This window comes from Trichechus manatus, unplaced genomic scaffold (assembly GCF_000243295.1).
Source record: "Trichechus manatus latirostris isolate Lorelei unplaced genomic scaffold, TriManLat1.0 scaffold00282, whole genome shotgun sequence".
Lineage (NCBI taxonomy): Eukaryota > Metazoa > Chordata > Mammalia > Sirenia > Trichechidae > Trichechus > Trichechus manatus.
The window spans coordinates 1,064,753-1,086,542 of NW_004444218.1; the positions used below are offsets into that span (position 1 = coordinate 1,064,753).

At 54.9% G+C, this 21,790-nt stretch overlaps 2 protein-coding genes and 1 non-coding gene across 4 annotated transcripts; 2 read left to right on the plus strand and 1 right to left on the minus strand.

Annotated features, from left to right (window-relative positions):
- Positions 1 to 2,638: 2,638 nt before the first annotated feature.
- TRMT2A (tRNA methyltransferase 2 homolog A) lies at positions 2,639 to 7,661 on the minus strand. The gene is made up of 12 exons (XM_004390103.3): positions 7,367 to 7,661; positions 6,589 to 7,124; positions 6,240 to 6,348; positions 5,803 to 5,984; positions 5,519 to 5,633; positions 5,308 to 5,423; positions 5,118 to 5,229; positions 3,948 to 4,070; positions 3,683 to 3,758; positions 3,238 to 3,354; positions 2,995 to 3,091; positions 2,639 to 2,893 (listed from the first exon to the last, which is right to left on the minus strand). The coding sequence occupies exons 1-12, from the start codon at positions 7,388 to 7,390 to the stop codon at positions 2,656 to 2,658; spliced, it is 1,845 nt and encodes a 614-aa protein (XP_004390160.2). The 5' UTR covers positions 7,391 to 7,661; the 3' UTR covers positions 2,639 to 2,655.
- Positions 7,662 to 7,921: 260 nt separating this feature from the next.
- RANBP1 (RAN binding protein 1) lies at positions 7,922 to 17,439 on the plus strand. 2 transcript variants are annotated; one of them, XM_012559613.2, is made up of 6 exons: positions 7,922 to 8,080; positions 10,613 to 10,746; positions 12,789 to 12,946; positions 14,924 to 15,052; positions 16,244 to 16,309; positions 17,161 to 17,439. In XM_012559613.2, exons 1-6 carry the CDS (start codon positions 8,066 to 8,068, stop codon positions 17,301 to 17,303), a joined length of 645 nt encoding a protein of 214 aa, XP_012415067.1. In that variant the 5' UTR covers positions 7,922 to 8,065; the 3' UTR covers positions 17,304 to 17,439. The 2 variants fall into 2 exon arrangements, with proteins under 2 accessions (XP_012415067.1, XP_023580814.1); XM_023725046.1 differs by having other exon boundaries at positions 17,164 to 17,439.
- LOC111819156 (small nucleolar RNA SNORA77) lies at positions 16,348 to 16,474 on the plus strand. The gene has a single exon (XR_002822915.1). It is a non-coding gene; the product is annotated as a small nucleolar RNA SNORA77 (small nucleolar RNA).
- Positions 17,440 to 21,790: the final 4,351 nt, after the last annotated feature.

Consider the following 21,790-nt stretch of genomic DNA (forward strand, 5'->3'; position numbering starts at 1 on the left):
CCATGGTCACCCAGGACACATGACAAGCAAGCACTTTCTCTTTGAAAGTTGTTCAACATCTGTGAACGGATGCGTGTTTCAGGATCAACTTCAGAGTAACATGCAGATGGAAGGTGATCAGTTGTAAAGACGCATTAGAGCCCTGCTTGTATGTACTTGCTCCCAACTGTTCATGAAAGTTTTGATGCATCTGCAGTGCATAATGTGCACTGACAAGAAACGACACTGGGGTGACAGATGCATTGAGAAAGTGACAGCCAAGTCCCGTGGGCTGCAACTGGTGGTGCTGGCAGCAGCCTCTGGGATACGCATATGCCCAGGACTCCAGTGGGACCCAACCCAGGAGCCTGGTTGGGAAGGCACGCTTGAGCACACTACCTTGGCTCCCATTTTCCCTTTTTCTCTGAAAAAGTCATTGTTACAATAGTTAGGATTATCTCAGACTTTTTTGATTTAAAATGAACACAATTTTAGCATCAGAAGTAATTTTCAGAGATTACAGGCAAAGCCTCCAGTTGATTCTTCTTTAGCCAGTATGAACTTCCACCAAGGTCACCACCTGGCTCCTTACACTGCTCTGCTTCTGGACTGTGTTTCATTTTCCTAATTAAGTCTTAATGCCCTAAAAACATGGCTTCTTAGACCCTGAAGCTCCCCTCACCTTTGCTGCCTCTGGCAAGTTTTTACTAACATTTTTTGCACAGTCAGATCTGTTTATCCACCTGTTGATTTTTAAAGCATTTATGATATTTTAGCATTTGGAAAGAAACGTTTGCAGTGAGTAGTATGTAGATATGGAGTAATGTAGCGAATATAAACAGAATTAAGGCATTTTAGCAAATTTGACTTATTTGAAAAGTGCAAACGAGGACCTTTGGTGCAATCCATTTTTGATCTGCCAGCTGAGCTACCCTGGGAGCACGTCAGGTAGCCCGAGGACAGGTGTGAGGTGGAGACGTTCCTCCCATGGGGGATGTGTGTGGGTTGTCCCCCCTACGGGCAACGTGTTGGTGACCAGCTGTCAGCTCCCTGTCCCCAGTGCCTGTCTGGGTGCCTTGTGCTTTGGCGCACCTTCATGGGGTGCTGCAGCAGGAGCCCTGGGTCGGGCTGCATCGTCAAGTTGTGAGGGTATACATGCCCTCCACCATGTACCCACAGATGCTGTTGATGATGGTTGTTTTCTGGAAGACAGAATGTTGACTGCGTGGGCCACCCACGGTGTATCCCTCCCTCATCACCTGTGTGACTGAGGTTGGCTTCTGTGTTGACCTTTAAAAAACAAAATCCCCAAATCAAGTTGTTGTAATTAGACACTTGTTTTTGTCTTGCCTTCTGTCTGCAGCTGTGAATAATCATTTGACCCTGACTGTTCCCTTAAAACGGCCAGATGAGTCCTGGTGAAGCAAAGCTTCGTGCACACATTTCCCCAGAGGTGGGCTTAGAGGGGCAGCCTCCTAGAGGCCGATTGTGGTCTGGTGCTGCTGCATGTGTGCTGTGTCCCTGCGTATGTGGTATGTGGGTGCAAGTCTTGTGTTTGCACACAGGCCACGCTGCAGTGGCAGAGGGATGAGTAGAGCTGCTTCTGTGCAGCACAGCCTGTCCCGTACCTCCCAGGCAGCATCCGGGCCCCAGCTGTGAGGGTGAGCCCGGATCACCTGAAAGCATAAATCAAAACTGTCCACAAGGGAACGGCTGCCGTTTCTTTCCTCAAACTGCAGGAGTTCGGGGGGCTTCAGTTGGCCAGAACCTCTCCTGGTGCCTCTAGAGGGCTGGGGTAGGGCATCTGCCTGCATACAGCTGCTCCTAGCAGTAGCTGAGCAGCATCCTGACAAGTCCCCCTGGTTCCTTCCTAAGTCACCATGGTGGGTGGGCTAGTGTCTCTTCAGGGCTCAGGGCCAGGTTTGAGATGGTAATGAGGTTTAAGAGGGAAGCTTCACTGAGTCAGTAGCAGGGGACAAGCCCTGTGTCCACCCAAGTTGGGATGGGCAGGGGCAAGAGGCTGGCTCTCTACCCCAATTCGTAGAGTTGGTGTTTGGCTATAAAATCCTCCATCTCTGCTCCTTCTCCTTGGTTTAAAGCATAAAACCTGAGATTCTGTCAAAAGGCTAATAATGCTGCAGTGACAGCCCACACACCTTGTGAGGATGCTACTGCCTCTTGTGCTGGGTTGTGCAATGGTGCTAGGAACACTGTCCTGGCAAAAGCTGCCAAGCCATACTTGCCACTGGCCCAAGGGCCGGAACAGCTCCACAAACCTGCCGGGAGTCGGCCCCAGCCCCATAAATGCCTGGCAGATGAGGAGCTGTGGCTTGCTGTGCAGGCAGGACAAGCATAGGTCCTCCTATACCTGTTCCTTTGTGTCTGTGCCAAGTTCCTGGGCCCATCACAGAAACAATCCTTGATTCAGCAACTGTTTATTACGGCCCCTGAGGCCCAGCTGTACAAAAAAGGATAGGTAAGGATGGGGTGGGGCCCACCATGCCTCTCTAGCCAGGCCCTGGGCACTGAGGGACGGGGAAGCCAGGCCTTGTGCCTGCTGCACATCCTTGGGCACAGGCAGGGACCACCAAGGAGCCTCTCTGCTTCTACCCCAGTGATTCTGGAGGGGGCAATTTTGGAACACCTGGCATCTGCTAGTCTGAGTTGGTAATGGGCCTAGGAAGAAGAGGGGGCCTCAGGTTGCTGGGGTATGCCATCTGGGGGCCCTGGTGGTGATGGGGAGGGTGGAGGCAGGGCAGGAGGGTCCTGGGCCCCTGCACTGTTGGGGTGTTCCACTCTCTCGAACAGGATAAGCATCTCACAGTGCGGGGTCTGCGGGAACAGGTCCACAGCCACAGCCTTGACTGGCCGAAAAGGGGTGCCTTTCACACGGTTAGAAGGCGCCCTACAGAGGCTGTGGTGGGAAGGGGTGTCCAAGTCAGAGGCACGTGGGTCTGGCCAAGAGGCTCCTGTGGGAGGGGAAGGACCCTGGCCCGCCCCTGCACTGCTACTTACTCCACAAAGTTGCCCATGGCTGCCCGGGGGTTGCAGGAGACATATAGGAGCCGCTTCAGGTTTGCAGCTCTGCGGACAGCCAGGATCACCTTGGAATCTGGGGACGGGCAGGTGTGGGCTAGGTCACCAAGGCCAATGCCCAGAGGGCTCCTTCAGAGGATGGGGGACCCTGGAGGGTGGGCAGCAGATACTACTGACCCTCTCTTCCCTGTACCCTCCCCTGCCAAAATGGAGGCCACTCACGCAGACCGGCGCGAGGGGGATCCAGGATGGCAACAAGCTGCTGGGCGGCCAGTCTGCTCACCAGGGTGGGCACAAGGTCCTCTGCCCTCCCACAGTGGAACTCGACGTTGCTCAGCTCTGGAGGATGGCACGGTAGGTCTGTCAGAGGGCCCAGGACACCCTGATCCCCACAGGGCCCACCCAGCTGCCTGAAGTCCCTGATCAGAGGCAAGCCCCAAGAGAGGGGACAGAGGCGCTTTAGGAAAACCCACTGGCCGAGGCCATAGCCATAGGACTCGCAGGCACAAAGTAGGTCTACAGGAAGCCCCTCTGTCCCCCTGGCAAGGACTCTAGGAGCTTGCTCTTCAGGACTAGGGCCGATAGTAGATCAGTGGCTTAAGGTACCACTGCTGCCCCTCAGATCCCCAGGGCCTGCTGCCTGCTTAGCGGCTCTGATGCTTCTCACCATTCATGCGGGCATTCACCCGGGCATCCTCCACAGCTTCCTGGCAGAGCTCAATCCCAACAACCCTCTTCACCTTCTGAAACGGCAAAGAGAACAGACCCATGGCTCCCACCCAGTAGGCTTCCTGGGGCAAGGAGTGGCACCAGGGTTGGAAGAGGATCTGGGATCCTAGACAGGATGGTGATTTAAACTCGCTGAGCCTTCAAGCCAGGGTTCACCAGGGGCAGGTGTCAGCACATGGGTGGGCTCGGTGGGGAGGGCTCACCCGGGCCAAGGCCAGGCCAATGGTGCCAGTGCCACAGCACACGTCCAACACTGTGCTCTCTGCATCCAGCTGGGCCCAGTCCTGGATGACCGTGTAGAGCACCTCAGCCGCTGGGGTATTCACCTGGAAAGGCCCGGTGCCATTGAGATGTCAATAGCTCTGCTTCCCCAGGTCCAATATGCCCCACTAAAGCAGCCCCAGCAGCTGGCTCCAGTGCCCCCCACCAGTCCCTCTCTTGAGCCACACACCCCTGGGTCCACTGCCTCCTGCGTCTAGACTTCTGTGGCCCTGTTCTCAGCTCCCTCACCTGTCAGCAGTGCTGACCCTCTTCAGTTGTGGTCCTTGGCCTGCCTGGCTATCCACACAATGTTGGGTAATCTCACGCCATCTCCTGGCTTTAAAACCAACCCACTCCAGTCCCCGAGTGTTAGACTCGGGCCCCAATGCACCTGCCTTCCTCACCCCAGCACATGGCACCTCCATCCTCCCGGTGTCATACCAGAGACCCTGGCCCTACCCCAATTCACTCCTGTATCCCACATCTGGCCTCTAGCAGAGCCTACCAGTCCTGTCTCCAAAACAGGATGCTTGCAGCCTCTTCACCTGCCCCAACCTGTTGCCATAGTCTCCCTCTGCTTCTGCCCTTGCCCCCACATTCTTCTGGCAGCAGGGAGAGGAAGCCTTTAATGGTGTCATCCTGGCTCAGAGGCCACCAAGGCCTCCCTCCTGCTACACTCAGAGGCAACCTCCTGAAAAGGTGAGGTGAGCTGCGGAGTAACAGCCGTTCCTCACCATTCCCATGAAGAAAGGATCATCAACACAGTTCACCAAATTGCTACAAGGATTAAAAAACCCAGTTGCCTTTGAGTCAACTCCAATTCACAGTGACCCCTTATGTTTTAGAGAAAAACTGTGCTCTGTAAAGTTTTCAACAGCCAATGTTTTTCAGAAGTAGATTGCCAGGGTTTCTAAGAAGCCTCCAGGTGGACTTAAACCTCCAACCTTCAAATAACCTCCTTACCTCACAGCCCTTGCCCTGCGGTTCCCTTCCAAGATCTCTGCAAGGCTAGCCCCTTATCACTACCCTAGCTCACTCCATCCCCCTCCTGTCCTGAGACTGCATCACAATTCCCTCCATGTACCCATGTATCCACAGGAGCTTTGGGCTACCTGGAAGAAGGCGTTAGGAGAGATCTGGAAGGTCAACCCCAGCAGATCCTCATGGATGTACCGATCCCCAGCCACATGCTCCAATGGCAGGCCCTCCTGGCTGGGAGTCTTTCTGTGAGTGGTGGAAGCAGGTCTGTCAGCATCACCAGCCCTAGCAGGGCCCGACCTGCCCCCACCTAGAGCTCCTCACCGCTGTCCCTCCTCCACGAAGTATAGGCAGTTCACACCACTGGCCTTGCCTGGCCCCTCCATGAAATGCTTTGCAAGGGAGGTCTTCAGCCCTGCCAGCTCCTCTTGGCTCAGTTTCTGGAGTTGGTGGCAGAAAAGGCCTTGTCAGACTGTGCTGCTGCCCACCCAGCCTGGAAGCCCCCACCCTGCAGCAGGGCCATTCCACGTGGTACCTGGGGATGGAAGTAAGCAATGGCCATGGCCTGGCCACGGCGGCTGGTGCGCACGGTGAGCTGCTTCCAGTAGCCAGCGTACGTCTCCGGGTTATACGCAGAGTATGGGGTGGACCTGTGGGAGCCAAGAGTGGCCCTGAACCAGTGTGAAGTCCTTGGCGTCTGCCTACGAGGAATAAGGAAGCAGCCTACCCGGCTCATCTCCTCCAGCCACCCCAGAAACCACACCCACCGCCTGGCCAAGGCAGGATCCTCACCTCACCAGCCCAGTCAAAAGTCCTCACCGAATGAACTCCTGGAAGGCCCTCACCACCTGCTTGGTGGCCTCTGGGATGTGCACGGTGTCAAAGGGGGCTGCCACGGCACAGGTCCCGCCCTTGTACCTGCCCAACCGGCAGCCGACAGTGTTGTCCGCCCCATCTACCCCGACGCCGACCAGAAACTCACACTTGTTACGATACTCGGTCTGCATGCGAGATGGTGGTAAGAGAGGGACAGAGAGAGACGTGCCTGACCTCACCCTGGCTGTCCAACACTCGCCAACGGCGGGGAAACGGCAGCAAGTGAGACCTGGGCTTCTCCATAGGGCTGGTGGTCAGGGGACAAGACCAACACCTAGTAATTATGTGATGAGCTCTGGGAAGAAACGCAAAGCAGGGAAAGGGATCGGGGGGACAGACCAAAGGAGCTTTTTAAAGTGCACAGGATGAGCCAGCCTGACCTGTAGAGGTGACGGCCTGACCTCCTCCAGTGGGCAGCAGGCTTTGTTGTGCTTGTGCCTCTGTGTGAGCAGCCACGGCAACAGGGCACGGTTGGTGCTCCCAATTTCCCTGCGTGATGAGATTGGGCTGCAGTTGGACTCAGCCCACTACCTACTGCCCAGCCCTGGCCATGCTCCAAATGCTCAGGTGCCCGTATGCCTCCCTCAGGACCTCACTGTCCCCACTGGTAACACAGGGGTCTTACTGCTTCACTCCCTGAAAGTGTGCAGACCCTGTGGTGTGTCCTGTCCAATGCACAGGATAGGCCAAGCGAGTAGGTGCCAGGGTGTGCCCTGAGTCTGCACTCACTTGGCGAGCCTTTGCAGAACCTGCTCACATTCCAGCCGCTTCTGTTCAAGCTGCTCGGCATAGGGCACGGTCCAAAGTGGGGTCACCACATCAGCGATGTGTGTGGCTGGCGGCTCACCCTCACCCTCGCGCCGCCTCTTCTTGGCCATTGGGTCAGCCTTGGGCCGTGCTAGGCGCACACTAAGTGGGCGGCCCTTCCAGAGAGCACCATGTAGCACGCGCAGAGCCTTGTCCCGTTCGGCTGCGCTACGGAATGTCACAAAGGCACAAGGTGGCTGACCAAAGAGCTTGGTCTTGTGGGGCTGCAGGCCAAAGCGGCCCAGGAAGCGCCGAACATCGCTGAAGCTGGCGTGGCGAGGCACATTCTGCAGCTCCAGCTTGAAGATCTCTGAGGTGAACAGGTCTTCCCTGATGTAGCTGTAGAGTCCAGGCCCGGCAACTGCAGCCACTCCTGCCCCCTCCTCCTCCTGGGAGGCTGGGGCCATGGGGCTATCTAGCGCACGGCTATTGTCCTGGCCGCAGCCCTCCATGGGGTCCTGTGTAGGGACAGGCAATGGCTGAGCTGAGGGCTCGACCCTGAGAACTGACCATCCAACTCCCTACAAGCTCCCTCTTCCCACACTCAGGCCTCCATACTGCACACAACACTCAGCCCCTCATCTCCAGCCTCTCTGATCCCCACAGTTAACTCCATCCCCATCTCCTTCCCTTCCCCATCTCACCGCCATTCCCATCTCACCGGGTTTCCTACCCCCACCCGGACCGCCCTTCAGTTTACTTCGTTTTCAAGCGTGTCACTCATCGTTGTCAGCCACCTGGACTGGGGGTCCTATGAGGGCCGCCTCGTCTCGGGCCTGGCTTATGGGAGGCCCTAGGTGAGCGGAAGTGACACCGTGAGGCTGCTCCCCGTCCACCGCGGGCGGGGAAGGGACTCGAACCCTCACTGCTTAGGTCCGGGTCTCCGGCGTGAATCTGCAACACCCACCCGCCAGTGGCCCGCGCCGGCCTGTTCTCCTAGCCCGCCGCTCTCCCATCAGCCAGCGCGAGCCGCCGACACCGCGCGTCTCTATTGTCCTGGCTTCCGGCTACGTCATCACCAGTAGCCGGCTACGACCCTTAGGCCCCTACGCGAGTGCAAAGGGCGCGCGCCTCAGGGCGGAAGTGAACGCGGGGGCCGCCGGGAGTGCGCGCTCCCGGGGCGGGCATGCGCTGCGCGCGTTTTGGCGGGAAGCGCGGGGCGGGCTGGACAATAAATGTCCGCTTCTGGAGTTAATAAAGCTTCACTGGTTTTGAATCGCGGTGCGTTTCCCGCCGCCGGGGTCAGGGGTCGGGGTTCGGGTCGTGGGGCGGAGTGAAAAGCGGTCGGGCAGGAGGCGCCGGCGCCAGACGCGGAGGGAAGGAGTTACGACTAGCCGCTGAGAGGCCCCGGAGCCAACGACGACCGAACCAGTCGAGCTGCCGCCGCCGCCGCGCCCCCATGGCGGCCGCCAAGGTGCGGTCCGACCCGGGCGGGGTCGGGGCGGGAGGGAACCGAGGGGCCCGGGCCGCTATCAGCGGCCACGTGGGCGGCCCCGCGCTATCGTCGCCAACCTCCGCCGGCTGGTGGCCGCTGGGCCTGGAGGGCTCGGGGCCTCTAGGGAGCGGGGTCGGGGCTGCAGGGACCGCGGCCTAGAGGCCCGGGTCGCGCAGGGCCCGGGGGCTTTGGGAGCGGCTGGGTGACCTTGGGGCGGCCCCGGCGAGCCACAGGCGGGCCAGGTGGCTGCCATTTCCCGGTGGAGCGTCCCCCGTTGATGAGAACGAGGGACGGGCGTCCGATTTCCTCTGGCTCGGCCCGCTTGCGGGATTCCCATCACCACCGTGCATCCGTCTTATGTCGCCCACGCAGCAATTCATTCATTCGGTCCTCCTGCCCCGAACCGCCACAGGCCTCTGATGGCGGAAGCTCGCGTTTCGGCTGGGGACACCGGCCCTTGGATGCGCTGGCCCAGTGTGGCGGCGGCTTTGTTGGCCGCCTGTGTCTGCTCGGGTGAGCTGGCTGCGGCGGAGCCGCAGTGCTGGCGAACCAGGGAAAAGAAGCTAAAGGATTTTATTTTGTCTTCCGGCTTGGGTTTGGTAGTGCAATCTCGGTGTTTCTTAACGGATTTATAGCTCACCAAATCACGTGTTCTGTAAAACTTGAACCTAAAACACGATCCTTTGTGCCCTATAATTCTCTCAATTGGACCCAAGTCTTATGATTTATATTTGTACAATATGTTTTTCGCCCCCATCAGAAAGTTTTTATTTTTAAAAGGGGTCCATCTATTACTCAAATTAGAGAAACACTAGGTGTAAAAAAAGTGTTGACGTGGAGTCGGTTCTGACTTACGGCAACCCCCTTGTGTGTCAGAGTAGAACTGTGCTCCATTGGATTTTTAATGGCTGGATTTTTGGAAGTAGATGGCCAGGCCTTCTGAGGCTCCTCTGGGTGGACTTGAATTGCCAACCTTTAGGTTAGCGGCAGAGTGCTTAACGGTTTGTGCCCGTCAACTGACTTCAATTACAGTCGTGTCATGTGTACATTCTGTGAAATAGGACGTTAAGTGATTTGGATGTTGTGTGAATACCATATTATGTACAGGCAGTTCCCGAATTATGAATTAGTTCCATTTCTGTATCTGTCTTTTAAGTCGAATTTGTACATAAGTCAGAACAGTTAGATACGGTTTGTATCTAACGTTAGTCAGTCAAATGTTTTTCTTAATATGTAGTATATAGTGTACGTTTCTATGCATAAAAAAAGTTAAACAGTTCCAGATACATTAAAACATCTTGAATGTAACACGTAGTAATAATAGTGTTTTGATCACATCGCATAGTAGCGCTTATTTGTTATTACAAACCGTTGTGTGTGCTTTAATATAGTAGTCTTTATAGAGGTTGGCCTGTAGCTATGGGTGTAACTATCAAGATATATGTATTATAGGTTATATATGCTTTTAGATGCCTGGCAGCACAGTTGCTTTGTATACAAGAGACACGAGATAACACGTGTTGCATGTGGGAAGCTATTGCATTGGCTACGTTTTCTCTATGTCCTGTTCTCCAGTCGGAATTTCTGAACTCTGTTATAACTTTATGGGACTATAAGGTTATATGCTGTTGGATGTTGCCAGAACCGACATTATGTGGCACCTGACTGTACATTCTAACTAAGCATGATCATCTTGATTTGATTTTTTCATCAGTAACACAAAGGGTTATCTATGTAGATTGTAAATCATCCTATTTACATTTTTTACTGGTTCCACTCTGAGTGCTATACCATACACTCCACTAAGCTACAAAGGCCATGTTCATTTCATATATTGTTCCCTCTTTTTCTTTCTCCGCACAGTATCTTTTTTTTGATTTATCAGTTTAGTTTTCCAAGGCAAGGTAAAATTGCTGGCAGCTGTGAATTCCATGTAAATACTAGCAGTTCTGTAGTAACATCTGTTTTTTTTTACTTTTTAGAGGAAAAAGGCCAACCTTTATGACGCATTCTGGTTACATCTTTTCTCTTCTAGTAAGCAAGAGCATGAATATTTTCAATCCAGAAAGAACTCAAAGGGTTACTTTTTGCTTTAAGAGTGACACGCTCATTGAGGCCCTCTTCAGTCCCTCCTTGTGCTCTTTAATGCTTGCACTATCTGCATTATACAGATAGGTAACTGAGGCTCAGAGAGATGAGTGGGCTTCAGCCAGCCACTCAGTAAGTGAGTTGGCCACGTTTTAGGAGTCCCGGTCAGTCTGCCTGCCATTTGATTGATGCTTATGCATCTGAGGAGGGGGCTGAAATCCAGCGTCTCGCTCATATGCTCACCTGGTGATTCCGTGGAGCTGGGCTTGAATGCACACTTTTCTTGGTGTGAAAGGCTGTGGGCTTAAATTCCTGCGTTGGGATGAGGCCTGTCCTCATTTGGAAAGCTTTGTGTCAGTAGGGGTGCCCATTGTGGGCATTGGTGAGCTAGCAGAGTCACCTCCTTGAATACTCCCTCTACAGGATTCTCATGAGGACCGGGACACCACTGAAAATGTAGACGAGTCCAACCATGACCCCCAGTTTGAGCCAATAGTCTCCCTTCCTGAACAAGAAATTAAGACGCTGGAGGAAGATGAAGAAGAACTTTTTAAAATGTAAGTAGACTGATGTTGCCCCAGAAATAGGTATATTTAGTGTAAGGTTGTAATTGTGGTATTTTATGGGTGTCAAGGATGTTTCATTGGACCTAAGCTATTTGAAGAAAACCAAACCCGTTGCCGTTGATTCCAACTCATAGTGACCCTATGGGACAGAGTAGCATTGCCTCATAGGATTTCCAAGGAGCAGCTGGTGGATTTGAACTGCAGACCTTTTGAATAGAAGCTGAGCTCTTAACCACTGTGCCACCAGGGCTCCGTTTGAAGGAACGGCCCGGAATTGTGCAATGAGTGATCCTGTGTGGAAGATCAAAGCTGCCCTTAGTATTCATTCATCTGACAACATTTTATTCGGTGCCCAGCCCTCCCTGGTGGCTCATCACTGCTACTCTGTCCACTGGAGCTTAACTCCCCAGCTCCCCTTCCCTTGGTTGAGCAGGGAGTCTATTTTGCACTTGGACCCCTTTGGCAATCTGAAGCTTATGAATGCCCGACTTAAGATAATGTTTTTAGAAGCACAAAATAGTGCCTGGAGTTACAGAGGGAAATGGGTGATGTTGGAAGCAAATGTGATACATGTGCTTCTCGTTTGTGTTTTCAGCGAGAAGCCCCAGTGGCAGGTATGGTTTTGAAGTAGGGGTGATGGGCACAGACCTTGTGTTGCAATTTTGCAGCAAAACATACGTGACAAGGTCGCAGCACTGCTGGTCCTGTGGCACGTGACCCACAGTCATAATCGTGGGAACCCTAGACCAGTTACAAGTTAGTGAGAGTAAGGGTGTAGTTTTTCCCCCTTCCAGCTTTGTGGCGCCTCCCCCAATTCTGTCCAAGACCCCTGGTTAAGGACCCCTGATTGCTTGGCTGTGGAGTGGTGGAATGAAGTAGAGACAGAGTCACCACATTGTGACCCCCCTCCCATCCAAGCAAGGTTGTTGGGAGAGGAGTCCTTTCCCGGCCATCCCCACAGGCCTAGAAAGGAGAGCACCTATGCCCCCTTTGTCTCTGAGGGTGGTGGGGTCTCCCCGAAGACCCTGGTTCAGCAGGGCTCTGCCCTGCCCAGAAATGATGCTGTGCCCTGGAGGTGGCTCCTCACGGGAGAGGAAAGCCTTGTGTGGGAAGTGAGGCCAGCAAGCTGGGCCTTTACACTTTGGTCCTCGAGCGCTGTGTTAAAGCTCCCAGGACTGTCTTGTTTGGAAACCTTGTGAGAACCTTGTTCCTTTAATAGAATCGGTACGGGAGAGAGAGCAGAGTTTTCTGCCCTGTGCATGGAGGCCCTGGCAGAACAGCAGAGCTGACGGCCAGGGAGGGACAGCAAAGGGCAGGTATGGTGGGTGGGGAAGGAAGAGAGTTTGTGTGAGCCCTGAGGGCAGGACTGCTGGGCTCACTACAGGATCTCTGGCGCCATGTGAAACTGGAGGCCCTGTGTGGATAAGAAAGGTGTGTAGCAGTGGGAGGTAGTGCTTGTGGGCAGGAAAGTGGGGTGTCAGGGCCCGAGCCTGGTTCTTCGAGCAGGGGCCTGCGGAGGCTCCTTCTCAGGGTAGGCCAGGTGATGTGCAGGAGGCATCTTGCGGTTGAGGGGAGGGCTGGCCCTGCATGAACAGGGCCTCTGCCTGCCTGCCTCCACACTGCCCCTGTGGCCATCTGGGGTGAGGTGTGCTCACCCTGCTCTGCCCTTGGAGACGCCCTGCACTCAGGTTGGCCTCCATGCCCACCTTGGGCTGTCATCTCTTGACTTGTAAAGGCAACTGTGTGTTTATTGGGGAGAATGTTGCACGTGTAATTGTGTTTTTCTTTTTTATTGTAAGATAAAAAAAATCTGAAGTTTGTCGAGCTGTTTTTCACTTTTGGTGGTATTTTGAACTCATAGTTCCTAACAAGACGAAGAAAGGAAAGGGTGTTGAATTATCACGTATAGCTCCACGCCGTTTATTTAACGCACAGAAAACAAATGTGCTTCATAGGGATAACTGAAGACTTTTTTAATTCCTTTATTTATCTGTGTATGTATCTAAGTTCTTGTTTAATGACTTTTCTTGAAGGCGGGCAAAGTTATATCGTTTTGCCTCAGAAAACGAACTCCCAGAGTGGAAGGAACGGGGCACCGGTGACGTGAAGCTCCTGAGGCATAAGGAGAAGGGGAGCATCCGCCTTCTCATGCGCAGGGACAAGACCCTGAAGATCTGTGCCAACCATTACAGTAGGTTACAGGCTTGGGTTGGGAGGCTCTTGGACCTCCGGGTAGATAGTTTCAGTACTGAGCTGGGAATCTGGGAGTGTGCTGTTGCAGTGAATGCACATTTGTGGTGTGTTTCTAAAATTTAACTAGGAAATGAGGTTTTTAGATATGCCTCTGAGCTGAGAGCATGCCTACAGCAGGGCTTCTAGAATGGGGACGTGGACCTAGCAAGACAAGAGTCTGACTGATGCAGACAGTGCAGGCAGAGTGTGTGTGTGCCACTGGTGTCAGCCTTCTAGCCCTTCGGTGTGTTCTGTCCCAACCAAGGTGTCTCTCAGGGAGGATATGGGAGGGAACACCAGTGCCTTTGGGGACTGGGGAGAAAGCGCTTGTGAGGTTCCGCAGGCAGCAGCAGGTAAGGCCCTGGACAGGCGTGGTGCATCATCCTGGGCTCACCCTGGGGGGAGGGTTATCTGGAAAGGCCACCTGAGGCCTAGTTTGTGGTAGAGAAGTTTGTCTTGGCTTCTGGCTGTTCTGCAGTGCTACAGTTGCTGTGCCTGCTTCTGTATGTTGGTGTCTTCAGAAGCAGACACATTGGGGTCGTTTCCTTGGTTCAGCATGGTGTCTGCATTTGCTGGGCGTAATGTGTGCCCAGGAGGACACAAGGAGCAACCCACGTCCTGCCTGCACAGCCTGTCTGCTCCCAGGTGCTGTCTGGCTCCAGCTGAGTTCTCAGCCCACTTTATCCTTGACGTCTTCCCTGACACCCTGTGCTTGTCCCACAAAGCCTCAGCAAAGGGCCAGGTTGTTTTGTGTGGGAGTTGTCTGTTTCTGCACAGCTGTAAGTTGGTCCAGGGCCACTGAGCACACAACTGTGTGTCCACAGCTCAGCAGGGACTGGCCTGTGCACCTCACAGGCCACTGGTGGACAACCTGGGTAGGGTGTGGTGTGACCACCTGTGCATTCAGGGACCCTCCAGCTCACTGCACGGGAAGTGAGTCTGGGTGGGGAAGGGGGAGCTAGGGGTGCAGGGGTGATGTGTGGATGCAGATGTGGGCAGGGAGACCCAGAGACCACTGAGTTTCAGGCTGTGGTGGACCGAGAGCCCCCGGGTTCTGGTTCAGGGAGTGGTGTGTGTGCACGGATCCAAAGTGAGTGTGGCCGGGGCCCCGGGATGTTCCTGTCCTCGAGGGGCTGTTCTGGTGAGTTGTCACTCGCAGGGCACAGCTCCTTTGGGACATCTGCCCGCTTGGTGCAGGATCTGTCTTCCCTCATCTCCCCTGGGGCCTGACTGGCTCCAGAGCCCGGCTGGAGATGGATGGATGTGTATATTCCAGGCCCCGCTTGTCTTTCTCCCTCATGGGGTGACTACAGATCCTGTGAGGCACAGGTATCTGTCACAGGGGCTCTGTGTCCATTTCTGGTGGCCTCATCGTCTCTGGACGATGGAAGACTGGGAGTGTCTGAAGGCCCCTGGCCTGGCCACGTGCCCTTCCTCCTGGGCTCTTCTTCTCCACTGGTCCCACTCCCACCTCTTGGTTGGCCATGCCGCCGATGGTGCGGGCACACCACACATTGGGCACCCTTGGCAGGAAAGGCCGGGCCCGCTTGCCCTCAAGCCCTGAAGTCTTTGATGCAGGGCCTCAAGGCTTCTCGGGTGGTGTTCAGGCCGTGGGCTGGGTATGAGGCAGCCCACACAGTTGAGGACAGGATAGTGCTGAGTGCTCCTAAGATGGTGGTGAAGGAGACCCTCATGGAGCTATCCTCACGGTCAGAGCAGCCACTTGTTCTTGGGTTTTGGACAGTCCTGGTTTTAGAATAAATATGGGGGGTTTTCAGAGAGGCGTGAGTTAAGAACCAGATCCCAGGAGACTTGGTCTGGGCCTGGTTCATGGATCCCAGGCCTTCCTTGAGTTGCCCAAGGCCAGGGCTTTCTGGTGGGGTGGGCTGGCCTTGTGGGGTCTACACAGCTCTCTGTGGACTTTTCTCTCCCCCAGTCACACCACTTATGGAGCTAAAACCGAACGCAGGCAGCGACCGAGCCTGGGTCTGGAACACCCATGCCGACTTCGCCGACGAGTGCCCCAAGCCAGAGCTGCTTGCCATCCGGTTCCTAAATGCTGAAAGTAAGCAAAACGGCTTTCAGACAGGGAGAGCGGGGGCTCGCTTGTGGTTACCAGCCTTAACACGTAGTGGCTCAACTGTAAGAGCAATGCTGTTGTTTTCGGGGAGAATTAGCGGGAAGTGGGAAGTTCGTGAGGGAGGCCATGTTTCTGCTGCGCAGTCTGGGGCTGAGAGGGGTGGGCCTGAGGGCAGTCTGAGCTGTGGAGCGCACGTGCCCTCAAGGCCAGGTCCTTTTTACAGCCAGAGGCATGTGAGTGCGCCAAGTAGTTTCTGAACAAGATGAGGTCACCAGTGTTTAAAAAAAAGAAAAATCAAACCTGTTGTCATCGAGTCGATTTTGACTCATATTAATCCTATAGGACAGAGTGAAACTGCCCTATAGGGTTTCCAAGGGGTAGCTGGTGGATTCGAACTTCTAACCTTTTGGTTAGCAGCCGAGCTCTTAACCACGGGGCAAGGAAACCTGGCGCTTTAGCTTCCTGTTCAAGCTATAGTTTCCATCAAGTTGTGGAAACGTGAGCCTAACCCCAGAGACTTCTCCCAACTCCTCACCCCATGCACACTCTCACGCCCCGCAGGGCTCAGCTCCCTGAGGCCAGGACTGTGGCAGTTGTGTCGATGCGGGAGGCACATTCAGGCAGGGACCCAGGAAAGCGGCACATCTTCTGCATGGTCAGCTGGTGTCGGGGGCCATGCTGACATACACAGGGCCAGGGTGACCTCTCCCTGGTTTGGGGGTCTTTTCAGTTGAATTTTCCGGCCTGGGTTTTCAAAAACTGTGCCCAGTGGGCCCTGGAGGATTCAGGTGGGTTGGGTGCGTGGCCTACTGCAGCAGCCCATTTCCAGCACAAATGACAAGTGGAGCCCCTGATGTGGAAGGACACCCACTTGGTTGGCCAAGGTCCCATATTGTTGCCTGCTCTGCTGGAGCCTGATGCTTCCATGTGCAGAATTGTTACAAAATCCAACAAAGGGGGACAGGGCCCAGCCTCGGTGGGGGACTCAGTAAATGGTCACTGCCTAGTCTGGGCATAAGCCCAGGTCACAGTCAGATGGTCCAGCTCGTCCTTAAGGTCAGCAGTTGCCATGGGATGTGCCCCTTGTGAGTCCCACGTCTTTAGACCAGTCAGAACGTGTTCCCTTCACCAGGACTTCTCCGGACTCTTAAAATGTACTTTTTTTTCTTTCCCCAGATGCACAGAAATTCAAAACAAAGTTTGAAGAGTGCAGGAAAGAGATTGAAGAGAGAGAAAAGAAAGGTGACGTGGTGCTGTACATGGGCGGTGGGGGCTGCCTTGCAGACTCACTCTGCATCCGACTGCAGTCCCAGGCCGGGTGCTTTTTCTGTCTGCCAGAGAAACCGTCCAGGCTGTTGCGAGCACCTCGGCCTGTCTGAGGCAGCGCAGCTGCCTGGGGACATGCATGTGTCAGGGCATTCTCCCTGGCACTGGTCTCGAGGCGGTCAGAGCAGGGAGCAGGGTCACAGTGCTCTAACTAGAATCCCGTCAAGAGGCTAGAGGGGCTGCAAGACGGCATCCTGCTTCATGCTGCTCACTCTGGGCCGGGCGGTGCCTGCAAGAAACTCTAAGCCCCTGAGCCCTGATGGATGTTCTAGGCAGGGAGGGAACACCCGCTTGGGTGATGCTTTCTTTGATGATAGAGGTTGTGAGAAGACATGCTCATCCTGGAGATGATCTCAGCAGAGATCCTCAACCAAGATCATGATAGAGAAGTGGCCTGTTGGCAGTTTGTCCCAAGCTGCTATTGAAGTCGTCCCCCAGGCTGGCAGTGTCCCCAAGGGTTCAAGTGATATGGAGTGAGGCATCGCCTCCAGCCCATGCCACGTATGGCACTGTCTCCACGTTTGGGCAGTCTCAAGTAAAACTTGCGAAAGCCGGAACCCATGTAAGGTGGAAACTTGTCAGAGAAGGAAAACTCAAACATTTTCCACTAACTAGAGAGTGATAGGGAAGTGGTGACTGCACCCTGTCAAAGGCAGAAAACTTGCAAGACCTGGAAAAACAAGGCAGTCCCATCAATTTCTGGCTCTCACAGATTTCACTGTAGTTGTGCTTCTGTTTTCTTACTGTGTTCACTGATTATCTTTTAGCAGGATTGGGTAAAAATGATAATGCTGAAAAAGTGGCTGAAAAGCTAGAAGCTCTTTCCGTGAAGGAGGAGAATGAGGAGGCTACTGGGACCAAGGTGTCTGAAGGTGAAGAGGCCAAGGAGAAGACTGAAGAGAAGCAATAAACGGTCTTATATTATTTTCTTTTCCCTTTCCTTTTTCTTACTTCTTTTTCTTTTTTTTATCCCACCCAAGCTTTTTGATTTATTTTTATTCTGTTTTGTTTACAAGGGACTTTATATAAAGCAGTTCGAACTCCAACATCCAGATTGTTTTTTTCTAAGTTTTGTCCTATTGAAGACAATTTCAGAAAATCCATTCCCCAGTCATGAAAATGTACTGTGCTAACTTTCTTTTCCATAGTGGAAACACTTATTTATAGTCATCAAAAATAGAGAATAAAAACCACATTTGATAACTGTATCAGAGGTCAGGACTGGTGTGTGCATGGCCCAGCACTGGCGGCTCGGGTGCCTGCATGTCCACATGCCTGTGGGCAGTGTCTCTACTTGGCTGTCTCCTGGGAGTGTCGCCTCTGTGCTAGGTGCTATCATCAAAGATGGGTTCTCGGGAGACTTGTTTGGGCATCACCTAGGTTGTACATGCTGAGGCTTTCTCTGGGCTTTGGGAGGTTGTGGCACCGTTGGCATTTGGGGCTGTGTTGCCTGCTGTGTGTCTGGGCCTGGTGCTAGTGGGGCAGCTGGGGCCGGCCCAGTGGCTGTAAGTGGCCATTGGCCTTTGAGGGCCCCAGTTAGCGGTGTTGGGCCCGTGTGCTAGGCTGAGGCTGCTGGGGGTATGAGGGTTGGAGTTTGCTTTGGCCTGAAGGTCCAGAGGTTGATGGCTACTGCTTTGCCATGCAGAGAGGAGCAGGTAGACTTTATGGGAAGAGAGAGACCACTAGGATAATGGAGGTTGGCAGAGGAATGTGCTGGCTGCCTGGGTGAGTCTCTGGCCTTGGCCAGGCCGTCTTTGGTGGGCCCTGGTGGAGGAAAGGGCCAGCCCCACAGCACACGTATCCGGTCTGGTGCAGTGTCCACAGCCTTCGGTCAGAACCCTGTCAAGCACCTTACCACCTCTGCCCAGGAATGTTGACCACACATGCTGCGGCCTCCAGCATCCTCAGAAAAAAACCATCTTGCCTCCTGCACCTCGGTATCTGTCTGGGCCCCTGACCTCCTGGACTTGAAGTCCAAATTCAGCAGTGTTAGAATGATGAATGCTTTGGATGGCTTTAAATAAAAGGACGTTTTCAAGTATCCGAGTGGGTTAGTGGTATTGAGGGTTTGTCTCTAGGCATCTTCAGTTGGAAAGTGTGCTTTTCAGTGTCGTGGAGGTGTCTACAACACCATGGAAGAATGTGTGCTGGGCAGGCTGCACTTGGAGGGTGTTTCTGAGGAACAGGCTGGCCTGCCTTCCAGTGAGGGGTGCTGCAGACGGGAGAGCAGGAGAAGGCCTCGCTTAGGGCAGATGTCCCAGCGGTGTTCCTTGGGGCTGTGAGCCATCAACAACTACCAGAGGTGCTTCACAGTGTCTGCCTGCTCCACCTAAACCTCACTTCTGGTTTAAACTCCAGTCCTTGTTCCTCTGGTGGAATGTGCTCCCAAGGAAGCCACTCTTGGTTTAAAGAGCAAAACTAAAGACTTCACTGGCCATTTTTGTTGGGCTTTGTCCGCCGTGGGCCTAGCAGCGTGGTTCTCCTTGCCTCCTGCAAGCCGGTGTTGGCGCCGTGTCTTCTTACACAGAAGAGGTGTTGAGGCTTCCACATAAATGCTTTGAGGCGCTGCTGTCTTAATGACATGGAATTGTGATGCCACATCCTGCAAATTTTTATAACAGCCGTGCTCCCTGGAAGATTTGTGCCATGCCACAAACCAGCGGGAACTCAGGTTCGGGGCTCGGGGTGTGTTGTGTGTAAAAGGCAGCATCTCAAAGGGCCCTATCTTCCTAAGGGAAGCCCTGGGCTAGCAAGTCAAACACCCCTGTCAGCAGAGAATAGTGGTTGTAATATTCTGCCTTTGTTTTGGATTCCAATAAAAAAATAAATGCCACATGGTATAAACTGCAGGCTGACTTCCTTCATGTTGGGGTGGGGAAATGTGTCTCCAGGGAGGGGAAACCCTGACAGTAAGTAGTCCCTTGGAATGACTGGGGGACACGTAGTCTTATAAATCAGACTGCATTGCAGAGTGCATCGGAGGGGCAGCTTTCTCACATTCTAGAATGGCTTGCAGAAAGGGGGACACAGAGGCAATATAGGTCGTGTCCAAGGGTCAGGACTCATGGGGCACCTAGTAGACCCAGGACAAGCAGGAAGGACTCGGCCCAGTGTGCTCGCAGGTGGGTTCTCTTGGGCAGAGAGGCAGTGATGGACCGGAAATGTCCAAACAGGTATCTGACATTCTGTAAAGAACGGGATTGGAAGTGTGGTTGATGGGCAGCCCTTCCATGCAGGTCTGTTGGACTACAGATTGGAAATGCTGCTACTTTCAGCTGAGTTTTCCTTTTCCCAGGATTCATGACTCGTGGCGAGAGAGAGGGCTTCTGAGTTCAGCAGCAGTGTTGGGTGATGCTGACGGAAGTGAGGCCCTACCCTGGGGCCACGGTGCACAGCTTGGCCAGCCCACTGTTACTTGGTCCTGGTCATGACCCTGGATCAGAAAGGCAAGAGCCGTGGCCTCACACTGTGTTCTCTGTCTCTATAGCCAGGCCCACCCCACCCCCACTGCTCAGGCAGGCTGCCTTGAAGGAGAGGGTGCTCACCATGTGGGTATGAGTGCCCTTCCCAGGGCCCTCAGCCCAGCCGAGAAAGGTGATCGCACCCTGGCACCCTGTGCCTCTTTCCCATGGGAAGCCCACTGGGAGGATGCTCCTCATGGGTGGGCCTGGGTCTACGCTGTGTGACCCCCTTTCTGGGGGCCTGGAGCTGCTATGTGCCAGGCTGCAGGAAGGGTAGGAGCAAGTATGAGGCCGTGTGGTGGCACCATTGGCTGGAGTGTGCCATCTCCAGCCTGTTTTATGCGAGGACCTTTGATTTTGTGTTCCCTGGGCCTCAAGGACATCTGTGGATGGTCTTTGTTCACCTTTGTGTTCTAGGACCCCTTCACTACCTCAGAGCCCCCCATCAGTGCAGGTCTCCTTTAGTGGGCAACTGTGGCAGTCCTCAGGGAATGCACAGGAGGGTGCCCACCACGTGGAGGTGACAACTGGGGGTGTCAAGAAAAATGCATCACTTTCTGTCAAGTGGCTTTATGGACCTGGTTACACCCTGATCCCGCGGGTTGGCTCTATGGGAGGAGCTGGGGCTGCGTCCTTCATGAGGCCCAAGTTAGGCAAGGAGGGGCCCCAGGACTCCTGGAAGTACTGGGGAGGAGTGGCTTCTGGGGCCACGTGGGTTCCAACCACAGAGGAGCTGATGCCCCGGGACCAGGGAGAGCAAAGGTCCCATGGGTCTGGGTTTTAGAGCAGAGGGTTTCAGGGCTTCAGGGTATGTTGGCGGGGCTAAGGGACAGATTCCCTGACCACAGGGGAACGCCTAGGCAGAGCCAGCTTGAAGGCCGAGGGTTCTCCATCCACAAGACACGGAGTTGCAGGGGAGGGCGCTGCCTGGTGGAAAGGGGTGAGGTCCAGCAGGCTCCCTGCAGGTGTCCCCATCGCCCCACGGGGGTCCCGTGGGTCCCTATCCCCGCAAGTCCTCCGGTCCACCTTAAGCGGGGGCAGTGGTGGGTGGGATTTCCTGCTGGAGGCGGGCCTGTGCCGCCGGGTCCCTTCAGGGCGGGGGCTTGGTGCCCATGCTTCCTGAGCGAGGATAGGGGCGCTCACTCTGGCGTTTTGGGTCTCCCACCCACACATGCCCTCAAGCACCACCTTGCAGCTCGGGCAGGACGCAGCGACCCCCTCCTGGCTTTCCCTTCCCTGCCAGGGCGCACCTGGGTCACTTGGTCCAGCGAGTGTACTGAGAGCCGTGAGCTCTGAAAGGCTTCGGTTGTCAGGTGGGCAGGGGATGAATAACAAAGGGGTCCCTGCAGTGTCACTCCCCCGGTCACCCTGGTGAACGCTAGGGGCCTCCAGTTGAGGGAGGTCTCCCTTGCCCAGGAAGGAATAGCACAGGGCAGAGGGGACCGGCGGACCCCGGGGACGGGACCGGCGGACCCCGGGGACAAGCGCGGCTTAGTTTATGAGCTGTGAGGTCTACACACTAGACCCTCGAGGGGCCCTGCATAGGCCACAGCACCGCCGGCACGCGCGGGGATGTCCACCTACGAGGCTTGGGGGTGTGCGGGGCGCGTGCCTTCAGAGAGCCGCTGGCACTCGCCTGGCTGTGGCGCCCAGGACGAGGAGTGACCCTGCGATGGTCCCTCAGGAGCCGCGGCCCTTCGTGGAGGAAACGGCAGCGGGCGGACTCCCCAGGGCAGAGGTCCGGTTACCGCGCGGCCGCCCGGGCGGCATGGCGCTGGGTTACTGGCCAGGCTCAGCCCCGCACCCGCTGCTGGAGGACAAGCGCTGTCCGCAAGCACCGACTGGGGCGGAAAGCGCGTGCGTGGGGCGCGGGGCGGGGCATCGCGGGGCGGGAGCGCGGAGCGGGGGTGGAGGGTGTCCCGGAGCGGGTCCGCAG